A 16,505-nucleotide genomic window follows, 5' to 3' on the forward strand; every position below is an offset into this window, starting at 1 on the left:
TGAAGAAATATTTGATGGAAAAAGGAAGTTTTACAACTTCTTGGATTTTTCAAAAACAAATTTTGTTCTATTGCAGAAAATAATAAGACATTTGTTCATAATATATATTATTTCCGTAAATATAAACCAAGTTATTCTTACTCAGTGAGATACAATAAGAATTTTGCAAAAACAGTCAATATAGTTTTTTGTGTGATTTTGTATTTTTGCATTCATTTTTAAAATCAAAGATTTCATGAAAAATCATTGACACGTTTGACGCGGTTTGACTCAATTCGCGATTTTAGATCAAATAATTTTTTAATACATAATTTTAATTCGAATGAGAGGTTAGGCTACATTCTGCTGTCAATTCTGAATATTTTGATTTGATAGCTTTATTTGTTAAGGTTTATGTGACAAAAAAAAGTTCTCCTATTGTAATATTTGGATTAAGAGTCAGTAGTACATTGAAGGAAAACAGTGAGTACAATTATTAATACGTTTAAAAATCGTACATATTTACGAATTGGTCGATAAACATGACTACATTTAAGTACTTTGTAAATGAATTCTTCATACAAAAGTTTTTGTTTGAAATGTTTTTATAACGTTTTTTAAATAATATTTTGCAACTTCTATTTTCAATGTGCACATAACCAAAACAAAACATCGGCACAGAAAAAGATATTTGAGAAACACTGAAACATAACCTATAATTGGTGGAAAATCCGACCCCTTTGACGTTAAAGGGGACCTCCAATCGACATCGTGATAGAACATTCATATTTAAACTTTAAATTAGAAATGGTAAACAACATGTAAACAATATTTTATGGGCGTTTCTAGAATTAGAATTTTATATACTGACATAATACAGGAATTCGCGAGATATACCAGGTTTTCAAAGGGCCACGCCTTGATGATGGTGACTATAAATTTTGTAAAATACCTTGCGGAATCGAGAAAAAATCAGACAAAATTAACATGCCCGATACCGTGCTAGTGCACGGTATCAGGGCATGGCGTGAAGTTGACAGCTATCCTGGTGGCTGATTACAATTACAGTTACAAGACACATACAGGGAATTTCAATTTTGTCTGGTTTTTTCTCCATTTCGCAACGTATTTCGCAAAATTTAGTCACCATCATCAAGGCGTGGCCCTTTGAAAACCAGGTATATCTCGAGAATTCTTCTATTATGTAGAATTGTGAGTAAAAAATACAGTTTCAAATGAATCTAACCGTTCAAATGCTGTTGTCTGCCACCCGCTGATTTCTACCTATAAAAAAAATAATTCAAAGTTGGATTTAACCAACAACCTTAAGACCCCTTATCAGAATGGCAATCGCGTCCGAATTTTGAGGCCGCACGGTCGAATATTTTTGTCTAATTTCTTGCACTCCTCGTCTAAAAATAACCATATCTCAAATCAAGCAGAGCCGGTTTTTCGATAAAACGTTTAGATTTGGTTTAACAATCAAAATAGAGAACAATAGCAGTGACACTCAATGAGAGATATATATGCATGTCCGTAGAGAGCCTGCTAGCCCTCGTCAAACTCAAGTCAGCAGACTCCCCGCCTGGTGTTGAATGACATGGAACGAATGAATGCCGCGCATTGTTACGAGATTTCGGCCAGTTAGAAAAACTGACATTATGAAATCATTGATTAATTCAATTTTAATTAACAGAATTAATTATTTTATATAATTACAATAAATTGAAAAAAAGATTTATGAAAATCGGTTAATATTTGCAGTAATTACGTGGTAGTTTGTAAAAAAAAACAAGTGTTCTGTTTTGAATTTGTAGGCTGCACGGTTAAATATTTTTGACTCATTTTTAACATACGTCATCTAAATTCTCATATCTTGAAGCACGCAGAGCCGATTTTTTAATAAAACCATTACATTATAGATTATAATCTAATCACACGCGCTGAAAATGTATATACAACTAACACTGCTGTTACTACTACTGTTCTTCCCTTTTTGATTATTAAACAAAATATAAGCATTGAATCCAGAAATTGACTCTGCTTGCTTCAAGATATGGTTATTTAGATAAGGTATGTGAAAAATTAGACAATAATATTCAACCGTGCAGGCTCAAAATTCAGACATTATTGTCATTCTGATTTCCGTAATAACGACTAAATAACACTTTCATTATTATGAGATAACGGTCTGTTACGAAACCTGTCATTATGAAACCGTGGATTCATTAAATTTTTATGTGCAAAATCAATTTATTTATATAATTGCAAAAAATAAATAAAACATTCAGGAAAATTGTTAAATGTATGTAGGAATAATGGACGTCTTCAGGGAACTTAGTCTGACTTGTTTAAACAATTATTATTTATTTTCACAATTGTTTCCCCCTGTAAGTCGTAGGGATCGTTTGTATAATCAGTTGCTGTAAATAGTATTTTTTACGATGTACGGGAAATAAATTGTTTAAACAAATGATTTTTTTTAATGTACTAAATATCCCGAGGAAAATAACCTGTCACGATTCCTATGACTCAAAGGGGGAAACGATTGTGAAAATAATTAGTAATTGTTTAAACAAGTCCGACTAAAGTCCCTAAAGACTTCCATTATCCCCGCACACGTTAAACAATTTTCCTAAATCTTTTATTCATTTGTTTGTAATTATATTAATAAATTGATTCTGCACAGGAAAAATAAATTAATCCACAATTTTATAATTACAGTTTTTGTAACAGACCGTTATCTCATAATAATGAAAGTGTTAATTTGTCGTTATTACGGATATGAGAATGACAATCGCGTCTGAATTTTGAGTCCATGTGGATGAATATTTTTGTCTTAATTTTTTGCATTTTATTGAAAAACCGGCTCTGCTTGATTTGAGTTATAGTTATTTATATGAGGTGTGCCAAAAATTAGACAAAAATATTTATCCGCGCGGCCTCAAAATTCGGATGCGATTAGACATTCTGATAAAGGGCCTTAACTGATGACTTTAGAAGGACAGCTGCGTCCATCCTAGCCTGGCCAGCACGCAGTGGTCAAAAATCGGAAGAAGGTGGTCGAAATTAGAAAATGTTCATAAAATGGGTCAAACTCGGTTACTGACGAGTTTTTTGGGTCGCTGATTACGAATCCGATGTCAAAAATTCCACAAAGAAAATGGCGGATCCACTATGGTGGACGAGTATGCTAAATAAATTTTGGATTTTCTTAAATATTGGTATAAGGGTGGTTTTCAAGGTCGCTGATTACGAATCTGGTATTGAAAATTTCGAAAACAAAATGGCGGACGAGTATGCTAAATAAATGTTGGCTTTTCTTAAAAATTGGTGTGCGGGGGTTTTCAAGGTCGCTGATTATGAATCTGGTATTGAAAAATCAAAAAAAAATAGCGGATCCAAAATGGCGGACAAGTATGCTAAATAAATTTGGGATTTTATTAAAAATTGGTTTAAGGGGGTTTTCAAGATCGCTGATTACGAATCTGGTATTTAAAAATCCAAAAACAAAATGGGGGATCCGAAATGGTGGACAAGTATGCTAAATAAATTTGGGATTTTATTAAAAATTGGTATAAGGGGGTTTTCAAGGTCGCTGATTACAATTTCGATGTCAGAAATTCCAACAACAAAATAGAAGATCCAATATGGTTAACGACTATGCTAAATAAATTTTGAATTAAAAAAAATTGATATAAGGGGGTTTTTCATGGTCGCGGATTACGAACCCGATATTAAAAATTATGAAAACAAAATGGCGGATCTAATATGGTGGACAAGTTTGCTAAATAAACTGTTGATAAAATAGAATGTTAATAAAATTTCATAAAATTATACAAAATAGTAGCTTTAATAGTGAACCTTGTAAGATAATTAAAACTAGCGTAATGTAGATATTATAATTTAAAACTTCTTCATCATAAATGTAAAATTGTGAATTATCATCATTATGACTATTCGTGACTTGGCATTTTTCAATTTCAACAGTCTCGTCTTGACCATCCGACAAATTTAGCAACTTCATTGCATCTGATGAGAATGCTCTGCCTTTCTTGATTGGTTTTGGATCTGAAGTTGAAATTACCGGGTCTGATGCTACGAAGAGACGCAAGAAAATATCGTCCATTGTTTTTGTTCTGCAACTTTTACGTGAAAAATATCGGCGGAATTTATTTATCTCTTTACTGCAAGATACTTGCGCTTCCTCCGACATCGGTCCTATGGGCAACAACGAGTTTCCGATAATTTTAGAACCATGAATAAGGATTTTATGAAGCGTAGTAGGAATATTATACTACGGATACAACTGGACCAATTTTCGTGCCGTTTCTAAAGCATATTTTTCGAATTCCAATACATTTATTTCACGGCCGCATGTGATGTCTTGCAAAATTTTGTGTAATTGAGTGATAAGATCTTCTTCTATCCCCGTAAGTGATGCAGAAACGTGCGCATTCTGAAAAAAACGTCTAGCAGTATTGCCATCGTTTGTGCCACCTCGATGTGGCTTAGGCTGATCTATCAATAGTCCTAACTTCAAACGAAATTCTTTTTGAATATCTTTTTTTCGACCAAAAATCAATTGTTTATCGTCTTCGAGAGCTTGCCACTTTTTTCTACCCAGCTTGTAGGATAAATGCAGTAAACATTCGAAAAAACGAATCCGTGCAAGAAGAGATGAAAGGCCGAATCGAAAATTTTGGGTTTAAATTTCTTTCTCTATAAGCATATCGATTTGATTGAATTCAGAAGACGTACATTGACATAAGAAGCATCGCTGAGCTGATTTTGTGTCTGTTGAAGAGTTTCGAATTTTTTGATCGACCATGGTCAAAGATAGAGAAAAACTAATGCTAATTTTTTTTTCATGCATGGTTTTTTCAAAAGGTCCTAGATTTCGTGTTTGTTATTCGACGTGCTCTACTATTTTATGTATGACTTCCACAGTTTTTCCAATTAATTCAATTTTAATTGGTCTGCAACATCTAGTGAAGGAAGGGCGCGGATTTTTCCAAACAATTTTGCAATCATGCCCAGTTGCATTCATCAATTCAAACTGCAAGATAACAAGAGAAGTAAAAAAATTCTCTCGTCTGATCCATTTCCATCATGATCTTTGAATTTTTTTTCGAACTTGCTTTGACCCTGTGTTCCATGACAACTCCATTTGCAAATTAACCTTAAAAAATTCAATTTTTCAGACGAAAGGCTTTCGAATTCATCAAGCTGAACGGTTGATAGTATACGTTTAACTGTATGATGCAACAGCGCTTGTAACTCCACTTCGGCACTACATTCTGACACTGAGATTTTCAATTCATCTGGATAAAATTTTTGTTTAACATCGATAACAAGACAATAAGGTGGGTACAATTTACAATTGTTGCCAGTGCTGACAGATCGTATTCTGATGTAATGACTCTTCGATAAATTGTTATCAATGATTAATGAAAGAGCGGCATCGTTGGACAGTATTTTTTCTGGCGTTCTGTTGAAGGATCGTCTATATTTAGAAGCTTTCGATGGAGTTCCAAGGATGACATCCTGGACAACTTTTGCTGCGTCTAATTTTCTTTGCTCACTCAATTTCATTTGAGTAGCAAATCCTATCTCTTTGGCGCTATGGTGTTGGCGAAGAGCTTCGCTTTTTCTTCGTTTGGTCCTGTCACTTGACTCTTGAAATTCAGAAGAAGGCCGGCCACGTCTTTTCTCAGCTTTGAATGCATTCCTTGATCGACGTCTACGAAAGACACGTCAGCAACGAGCCAATCATGGTTTTTTTTTGACAAACGCACTCTCCTGCCGACTAGCTCCCTGCCATCTTTTTTGAGATTTTCGTCGGCAATACTTTTATATTTCTTTTCACGATAGCTGGCATCTCGTAAACGTTGCCCAGCTTTTCAGAAACATTTTTGTATCTAATTTCTAAGCATTCTTTTTGGCTTCGCGGTGATTCGGATTTTACGAGATTGACTAATTCCCTTCTCGTCATTGAAAAAGTCTTTTTGTCAGATGCAGCTTCTAAAAAATGTGCAAAAAATATTCGTCAATGAAAATTTGTTGATTACAAAATTAATAAATAAGTAAAAATAGCAAAGTGACGGGTCGCCGTTTCGTAGTATTAAGCTTAAATTAAGGTTAGGTTAAGTTTCCATGAATATAAGGTCAACCCACAAAACATTATTGCTTCTTTTATCGGATTGAAACTTGGTTAAATTATGACGTATTTTAACTATATTAATTTACCGAACCGGTTGTCAATATGCAGGGGCTTGAAGTTTTCACTTTTTCAGGTTATGAACTTATATGAAGCTTGAAATAAAAATTAAGATTAAACTCAAAACTTCAGCTATTTGCAGCTGGGTTTTTGATACATAATAAGGGAAAACCTTATCCTTATTTTAAACTAAATATCTCGATGGAACTCAGTGGAACATTTTTTATATTCATCAAATTATATGGCTTCTCGATTTTTCTTCGAGACGATTTCAACTGATTTTACATGTTCTTGTAAATTATAATCAATAATATCATGATTCACCAATTGAGTAATAATGAAGTACTTACTTTTCAGAGACGATTTCATGTTAGAAAACCGAAATCTGTTCACTATTTCACATGTTATGCGTTTCTTTACGCAGTCGTTTTTCACTTGTTTCAAATGCGTTGAGTATTACTCGTGAAACTCTGACTTCCAGACTCAATCACGGAGTGAAAAAAAAAGATATTATTGTTATTGAATGCGGCAATAAGTCAAACATATACTCCTGAGACTTACCTATTATTAAAAAACCATTGCAAAACTTTTTTTTTAATGTTGGCTACCTTTTTCCGCTTTTTGACCACTGTGCAGCGTGGCTTCAGAATTTTACAGAGGATGATGATCATTTTGCTTTGCAAAGAGATCTAACTGCGTAAGATGTACTGCCTTGAGAATAAACACGTGCGTGGCACAGAGGGTTATCTAGAATGAACACCTTTGCATTCACGGCCCGCCTCGCCCGGACAAATTAAAAAAATCAAAACAGAAAATTCAAAATCCCCCTTGTACACAAAATACTTTAATTTTACTTTACTCTTGTTGAAACTTCAATCGTAGTATCTACATTCCAGATAAGTAACCAGTCACTTTACAAAGTTTTAGACAAAAGTCATAAATTCCTCCCTTTCTGGATAAGTTTATGACTACTGTTTTATATATCGTATTGCAAAATGTTTATTCATAAACTGAACTAGGACGGAAAACATGTATGACTTTTGTCTGAAATTTTGTCAGGTGATAGGTGATTTATCGGAAATGTAGATGCTGTTTTGAAATTGGGGATGGCCTTTTGATTTGCAACTAGGGCTTTGCTCCTGTATATAGCTAGATAAAAATGATAATTTATGTACTTATTAAAACTATAAATTATATAAATCTTAAAAATAACTTTAGTGTATTGGAAATTATTCTTACATGCTATTGAAAGCTTCAAATGAAGTTACATTCCAATCGTCATGTTTTGTTTCTTAAAATAAGTTATCAAAAATTCACTTGACCTGAAATTGTTTCAGTTGCTTGATGTTTTCTAACGGTTTGCTTTTAACACATATGTATCAAAATACTTTATCTAAATAATTGTTTATCTTGATTAGAACACGACAGTCCACTACTACCCCTGGAAGTGCTAGAAAAGTTATTCTCGGATTGGAACGAGGATTAAACCGTGTTAGGTGTGTACTTACACCAAAACGAAGTACAAAGAGCGAAATTGTAGGTCGTGAAGAACCAACTGTTCTCTCTGGAAAGGTATGATATTAAATATAGAAAAATTTTTGTAATCTAAAAATGTAGCGCTCACCTATTGCGAATTTCGGATCATTTTTACAAATGTTGTCCCCCTGAATTTAAAGAAGCCAGTAGAACCGTTGGATGAATCTCAATTTGGCATGTCAACACGGCAAAATACACAAATCACTTTTTTCTAATACTAAGAAAACTACAATACACCAGGTATGAAAATAAAACTATAAAGTATAGAAGAAGAATGTTATATCATTATATGAAGTCTCGGCTTTGCGGATAACAGTGATCACTACGGAAAACGAACTGCGGCTAAGACGGCGATCGGCGGTCCGATCCTTGAGTCCTCGGGTCCCATCGGGTTGCTCTGTGCTCTCTCGGGCGCGGCCTGTCGACTCTATCGCGCAGGGCTGTATCGAGCTAATCTTAACTCGTAAGAGTGCTGTTAAAATTAATGTCAAAATAGTCGTGCTTATTTACATCTTATGAACCTCAACTTCCAAAGTGTATGTTTCCAAAGGCTGTAGCTGGGTAAGCATGGCTAGTCTGCCTTGGAAGAGATTTGTGTAATATTTGTGTGGTAACTTTCTCTTATTATAAGACTCATTTACCCCAGTAACAACAAATATTTTTCCCAACATGATCCCAATGGTACTTCACAGTCAAAAAAAAAAGAAAATTGTTCTGTTGACCCCTAAAATACATTATATTCTACTGAAACGAGGGGTCTTCTTAATTTTAACTAATGACTTTCTTAAATGAGTACCACTTGAAATTATAGATACGCTATTGCATAGATTTTACTTTGAGTCTTGTATTTTAGTAATTTTCTGTTTGATATTACATACGCTATATGCACGTACATACTACATACAACTAGTGTGTATGATAACGCAATATGCATTATGCAGATCGCTTGAAAATATAAAATATCTCAACTGCAATGCCAGCAGTCGATTGCGGAATAAATCTAAAAAAAACTATGTTTTTCTAGGTTTCTTCATTCAAAGTATAAAATAAAAGTTTAGGAAAAGTATAAATACAATCTTGGAAATAGTCGAAGTTAAAATATAGGGATAATATTTTTCCCGTGAAATTCCCGTTTTTTAGATTTATTCCGCAATCGAATTTTAGCACTGCAGTAGAGATATTTTATATTTCCAGGCGATCTGCATAATGCATATTACGTTTATCATACCCACTAGGTGTATGTAGTATGTACGTGCGTATAGCGTATGTAATATCAAACAAAAAATTACAAAAACACATGATTCAAAGTAAAATCTATGGAATAGCGTATCTTTAAATTCGAGTGGTGCTCATTTAAGAAAGTCATGAGTTAAAATTAAGCAGACCCCTCATTTCAATGAAATAACATGTATTTTCGGGGTCAACAAAAGAATTTTCTTTTTTTTGTCACTGTGAAGTACCCTTGGGATCACGTTGGGAAAATATATGTTTTTACTGATGGCGTGAGTCTTTTATCAAAAAATAAATTACGGCGGTATAAAAAAGTTTTCATTGAAATTTTTTATTTTCAAAATTCCAATTTTTTCCCCCTTTCTAATGATTATAATTGACTCTTTATTTTTTTTTTGGAATTGTCGAGATACCTTGTACAATATTGATTTAAACCATCAAAATTGATTAAGCCATTCTAAAAAAAATTAAAATGTTTTATTTTTCAAAAAAAATTATAACGTGGGTAAAAAATTTGTTTTGAAGTTGGCACTTGGGGTAAATTAGTCTTATAATGTGAGAAACTTACCACTTAAATATTAACCAAATATCTTTCAAGGCAGACCAGCCATGCTTACCCAGCTACGGCCTTTATATTGAAGTATAAAAATAAATAACCATTTTAACTATAAGGACACGAATTTTTGTTAAGTCTCTATTTTTTGTTTCATTCTAAAATTTGTACAATTTTAATTGGGCAAACACAGTCACTGCTTGAGTTTAAAAAGTTAAACAATAAGGCCATTAAAATCAACCTTCGGTTTTCTTTTCTGATTGGTAGAAGCGATTCAATAACTCAAGGTGATTCTGAACAGGGGTGATAAAAGAAAATTTATTTTATTAGAGTGGCAAACAGCAGAAAAATGAAAAAACTAGAAAGGCTGGAAAAGCTGAAGTTAATAGCAAGAAAACGAGTGCTACCAGCAAAACATCATTTCTGAATTTAGTTTATGCATTTTTTCAATACTTTAGAAAACTCAATGATCTGTTTATAGCCCTGATTAAAGCGCTTCTGTGGAATAGAAAAACATTTTTAAAAATGTGCCCGCTGCTCAGGGTTGCCTAGGTAGTGCACCTGTTGGATCTCGCTCTTCCCGCTGGATAATATATTTCTTTCATGCTGTGCGCTCGATAATGCATTTACCTCGCGATACGCAAATTTTAAGACCTGATTTAAGAACAGTTTTGTTATGACTCATTTTATTTCACCCAGTGTCTTCATGCCAACAAATTAAAATCTTTTTTGTAATGTCATTTTTCACAATTAAAACAAAAAGTACGTGTCTTATCAAAGAATAATTAATAACAAATCTGTATCTCTTTTTTGGCTGAACAACTTTTGCTTATTTTTTCGTAGTGTCTGTCGTTTGTTCAAAAATATTATTTTTTTATTTTCAACGTAATTTTCTGCGAATAAAACAAAAACAACGATTTAAATCAAAAAGTACTTAATAATCAATTTGTAGATTATTCTTGGTTTTCCATTTTCCGAGAAAATTCCATAATTTGTTATGATAATCTTTTAGGGCTTTCCAAAAGCAAACGTTTTTCTTCTGTTGACTTTTTTTATATCGTGCATTTTTGGCTTGAAATGTTAATTTTTTCATTTATTTTGAAAGTGCTATGGCTCTCATAATTTTATTTTGATCGAAAAAATTAATTAAAATAATGCGTTCGAGTTTCCAAGTACTACGAAAAAACCACCCATAGAATTCTTGAATAAAAAAAAATTGGTTAAAAAATGTTGAAAATGTTCTAACCTTTCGAATTTTCATTCAAAATAGCTGGTTAACGAACTCGATCTTTCTTCTTGGCCCCTTTAACTTTGTCAAAGCACAGTTCAATTCAATCAGTCTTTCAAAAGCTCTCTGGGATGTAGATGAAGACGACGATAGACAGACAACGACGTAAAAACTTTCCTTTCTTACTCAGGGAGCCTTAAAAAAAGTCAACATTTGATGAAATCTGTGAAACTAATTTTTTACATGAACCCAATACCTTCTCATTGAGAAGAGAATGTAAAAAGAATAATTGAAAGAAACTCTATGGATACACGACTTATGTTGATCCAACGTTCCTTGTATCGAGGCTTCAGATTTATTTATTGCATTAAATACTCCAATCTAATAATAAAATGAATTTATACATGAAATTTAAGAATAAATTTTGTAAATAAATTCAATCAGCATATTCAACAGTTATGTTTATATGTCCTGTACTCTTCAAGTACATACAGGGTGTCCCATGAGTATTGTCGTTCCTCGTAATTACGGATAAAAACAAACAAAAACTCAAATCAAAAAGTCCACAATTTTTTGGGTCCGGTGCGTATTTTGGTGCTACATGCGTATTTGGTGCTACAATTTGAAAAATTTGCTCCGCGGAAAATAATTCTCCGCTTGTTCGAACACTAAGGTGGTTATTGCATCCAGCCATTAAATTGTCGGGGTATGAAATGTTTTTTACGAAATATCTGGTTGTGTTTCCTACATCTGAAGATAAACTTAATGTTGTTTTTGTGAATTCAGATATTTACATTTACTATCTCCTTTTAAAATATAAGTATCTGGCTGTAGAGTTCTACAGTCTATGTCCTTTCTAGAATTACAAAATACAGTTAAACCTCTACTTACAGACAGCTCTGTTTACGGACACTTAACGTGATTTCTCGAACCAAGGTATAGGAAATCCCATGTTAAGCTACCTCTTCCTAACCGACACTCTATAACGGACACAAAAACTTTTGTTAACCCCCGAGATATGAATTTACCTCTACGAAACAGACAGTTTCAATGCAACCTGACTTATTAGCTTGATGGCAGACATAGGGGTTGGGATAAATTTAATTGTTTCGTTACTAGACCTCTCAAGCACTTAGGGCCTCTCCTTAGTTGACCGCCAAGATTCCTTCTCAAAAAACAATATCGACAATAACTTGTAAGAGCATATGACATATAAACAAATAATGACACACGTTGTATATATAGTTTTTAACTGACGTTTTAACTTCAATAAAAATATGCATCAATTAAATACATGCTTATTTATTTGTCAGTTATTTTATTTATTAATGCATTTTTTTATTCATTTATTTGTTTAATTATTCATTTAGTCATTAAATTATTCTTTTGTAATTTCCGCATTACCTGTTGTGCCTCGAGGACATAAATTGTTGGTGGGTGAAGTCAGAGTATTAAATCACGACCTATCATTCTGCAACCCCGACTTGATAATTTTGCGCAATCCTAACCTCGACTTGGGAATGACATCCTTTCGTTTAAAAAGAAAAAAACTGTTTCTCCTTCTGCTCTTCAAGCTTCTGCAAGTTCGCTATTCTCCTTTCTCTCGGTCCTCTGTCTATAGGATCTGCGAAATTTCCCGTTTTATTTACTAGCCTTTTTTCTTTACTTCTTCCTGCTCTTTTTAGTACTTATTTTTGTTTCTATCTTATATCCTTTATTACGTTCTTCTTCCTCTCATTTCTCGGTCTTCTGCAGAGAGAATATGGGGTCCTTCGTTTCATTTATTACTCTCGATCCTCTGCGTAGAGGATCTGGGAACTTTTCCTCTCTTATTTATTAGCCTTCTTTGTTTGCTTCTTGTTGCTCTTTTTACCGCGTCTTTTTACCTCTACCTTATGTCTTTCATTTCTTTTCTATTTTAAATTCTTGGTCCTCTGTAGAGAGGATCTGGGATCCTATCTTTCTTTTACTACTCTTGCGGTCCTCTGTCAAGAGTTTCGGGGATTTTTTTTCCACCTACGTCTCGGTCCTCGATCAAGAGGATCTGGGATCCCATTCCAGCCATCATGATGGACCACGTGACCACCACCAGAAAAACGTATTTTGCCCCAAAAGGCTGAAGTCCGTGATCATCCAGCCCCAGCCGGCCACAGTGTGTCGAAATCTTTTTTGACATCGATCGACATTATTATTACCTCCTTCTATTCTACGACTCGACTGATATTTCGTAATTTGTGATCACATAAAAAAGTGTTCCATTCTTTGTATATTTAAAAAGAACCTTTAATTAACAAAATAAAAAATTGCTTGACAATTTTTTTAAGCCAAACTGGGGGCCCTTTCTTCGAAAAGGTGAATATTAGATAATAATTCGTAGCCGTAGCGATGATTTAGACTCAATCAGTTCCGGGAGTGAACAACAAAACCCGGTGGCACTCAACCCAACCTTTGATTCTTCTTCGGAAACTTCTGAGTATTTTCAAGGCTTTCCACCCGAAAAACAGGTCCGTTGAGCTGTTACCATGGATCAGCAAGGGACGCTCCTGGTAGATGGCACACCCATCTCGACATGCGGATCCCCAGGAGAAGGGGCCAGCTCTCTACTCAATTTTTCTGGGGCGAGTACGTCTAGCGGTTCATCCCCAGGGCTTGCTTCAAGGACTGTGCCCATTATATCTCTAAACAACCTTCTGAATACTACGACCACTGCTCCCATGATGACACTATCTCCGATTAGAACTCCTACCACGCCGATCACCTCCATCTACCACGCCGATCACCTCCATGAGTCCAATAGTCCACAGTGTACCAGGTTCGTCTTTGACTACCACAACCGTTAAGTTCCCCAGACATCCCGGGAATACCATGGTTTCGTTAACCTCAGGAATGCATTCGAACGTCTCGACAAGCATCCAGGGTAGATATCCATCTGACGCTCAGGTGTTTTCAAACCCCGGAGACCAAGGAGTTACGCCTCCAGCTTCCGTTTCAGTGTCGTCGGTCAGAGCCTACCCAGCTAACTCTATCCGGCTGGCAATCAAGGCTCAAATATGGATGTTCCTGTATCAAACTATACAGTTGTCAATCAAGGCACACATGTGGCTGCTCCTCCAACAATCTACCAGGCAGCTTATCAGGGAGCCTACCCAGCATCGTGTCCGGCGGTTTATCAAGGTGTCTACCAGGCTGCTCTCACAGCAGCGTATCCAGCTGCGCCTCCTCGAACCTCTTCGGCTGTATATCCTGGAGCTCATCCACCTACCTATCCGGTAGCCTACCTGACATATTATCCAGGGGCAAATCAGGGAGCGCAAATAGGCCCCGACGGGATCTGCCTCTCTTCTTGGCATGGGTTTCGAGAATTCCTTCAAGGCATTCCACAGGTGTATCTGATTCCGGAATTCTGGGGAAAAGATCATAAGGAACCAGCAGTTTTTCTTCTGAGCATTGAGGCTTATTTCTCTAATATGCGCATCCTGGAAATCCACAAAACAATAACCGCAGTTTCATCGTTAACAGGCGGAGCTCTACAATGGTGGAAGGATTACCGAGGCCTAAATTTCACCTGGGAACCGTTTAAAGACCTCCTCCTAAAACAGTACGATTCGCCGACTATCCTGGGAAGGTTACAAGTCCAACTTTATTCCGTGCGGCAAAAAGATAAAGCATCGGTAGGTGTGTTTTTACATCCGAAGAGGTTGCTGTTCAAGAAACTGCACCCCCAGGCTTCCAAGCAAAGTTTGGTTATAGCTCTGATGAAACTGATCTGCCCGGGAATCCGGCACGAAATCAGAGCTTCCGCTCCCACGACCTTCGAGGCTCTATTATCACGCGCCGTCGAAGCTGAACATGATGAGAGAGAGAGAGGAAAACCGCGCTACGACAAAAAAAGAAGGGCGAAAACCTCTAACCAGGTTGGTGATCCCAGGAACGACTGCAGAATGTTGGCATTGTCCGGGTTACCATCATCATAAGGATTGTGACCTGTATAAGAAGAAAGTGGCCGAACGCACTGCCAGACAAGGCTCTAGCTCGGAAAACCGCCCCCGGCTCTCAGTAGCCAGTTTATCACCCTTTCAATCAGCCTTGGGGGTCACCAGATCAAGTTGCCGTGTCTTATCCGCAGTGAACTCCGCGAACGTTGGTAGGGATAGCAGATACATCCTCTATTTAACGAACTGGATGCCTGAATGCCATTGATCTGAATCCCCGGTGATCCAGGTAGAAAATAAGTTCTTCTCTGTTTGCAAGGACGAATTCAATCCCTTCTTGCGGCGATTCCAAAATACCCTGGATCCTCAAGGAAAGTTAACCCAAACTCAGTCGGCTCAACATGAAATACGGCTAACAAGTCACAAGCCTTTTCCTTTGCGACCTAATCCTTGTTCTCAGGAGAAAAGAGAGACGGAACCTCGGTACTTGGGTCGTCTTATCTCCTCAGAATATAATAAACCGCAAGAGGAACACGTACAGGCAATACTACAAGCGACCTCTTCTTATGGATCTACGGCTAGCCAGGCAAAACCCGGACTGGCCTCTATGACTTCAAACAGATCTCGACCCCGTCGGGATGGGGGCTATCTTATATCAGTAAACCCCGGAAGGAACGAATCAGGTGTTGAGTTACGCAAGTGCGAAATTAGATAACACGGAAGCCAGATACCCAATCATGGTGAAGGAGGGTCATGCTTTAGTATGGGCCATAAAGCATTTTCGCCCTTCTTTAGAGGAACGACACTTCGACGGTCGTAAATTGGCTAGAGAAAACTAAAGACTCCAAGACTAAATTTGGAACATGGTATAGTTTTTTGAAAAAGTTCCATTTCGCCATTCATCCACGTAGCGTTAGGGGAGCGAATTTTCACGTGCACTTTCACTTCATCCTACTGTGAAACCCTAAATCCGAACGGGATAGAAGAAACGTTCTACCCTGCGTTACAAACGTTCCAATTCCGGGTTTTATCGGTTATCCGGGAACAAGTGGTTTCTCTGTGTTTAACTGGAAGGGAATGCACAAGCAGTTACAGGAGTATTTAAAGGCCTGTCATCTCTGCAGTTCATCTCAGCCGTGTAGGACCACTGAACTACCCTCCCAAAGACCTCGCCAACCATGGGCTCCTTGGGACACCGTGGCTGTGGAATTGATGGGGCCGTATTAACGCTCCTCTTGGGGCAAGACATTTCTCTTTGTTGTAACTGATCTACATACCCGTTGGGTGGAGGCCGTCCCAATGGGGAATTCAAAAGCTCTACAACTGACCCGGATCCTCGAATCCGAGGTTTTTCAGCGCTTTTGACACCCTCGGGCTGTACTCTTTCACAACGGACCTCAATTTTGTCAGTATGGACGATGATGCCTTGCAGATGGGTATGAGACTTTGTTTGGTTGAACACTCTCACTAAGATTGGGACGCGAGAATACCTGAGATTTCATTTAGTCTGCGCAACCGATGCAACGCCGCTACCGGGAAAACGCCCAGCTAGTCCTCTTTGGAGCATCACTAAGATGAACAGGAGAATGGTTTATTGGTAATACCCAGAAATATTCTTCCGAGCGAGTCGCTCGCCTGGAAGATGTTCGAATTAACCAGGCCCGCTATCTGCAACACTACCCCGTTCCTCCTGCGAGGAGTCCGTGATACCAAATTGCTGATGAGGTAAAAACGCGTGCGCATCACCTTTCGTGCAAGGAGAAGTTTAACGCAGAACTGGCGATACGCTGGCAAGGTCCTTATCCAATAAAGGACATTCTTAATAAT

At 36.6% G+C, this 16,505-nt stretch overlaps 1 protein-coding gene across 5 annotated transcripts in view; it reads left to right on the forward strand.

Moving 5' to 3' along the window:
* Nucleotides 1-16,505, forward strand: part of LOC117181480 (maternal embryonic leucine zipper kinase-like) — a 252,964-nt gene that overhangs the window by 191,242 nt on the left and 45,217 nt on the right. For all 5 annotated transcript variants that reach the window (XM_033374181.1, XM_033374184.1, XM_033374183.1 and 2 more), the window contains one exon: nucleotides 7,618-7,771. In XM_033374181.1, coding sequence (XP_033230072.1) covers nucleotides 7,618-7,771 — 154 coding nt within the window. The remainder of the gene's footprint in view (nucleotides 1-7,617; nucleotides 7,772-16,505) is intronic.

This window comes from Belonocnema kinseyi, chromosome 10 (genome assembly GCF_010883055.1).
Source record: "Belonocnema kinseyi isolate 2016_QV_RU_SX_M_011 chromosome 10, B_treatae_v1, whole genome shotgun sequence".
NCBI classification, from domain to species: Eukaryota; Metazoa; Arthropoda; class Insecta; order Hymenoptera; family Cynipidae; genus Belonocnema; species Belonocnema kinseyi.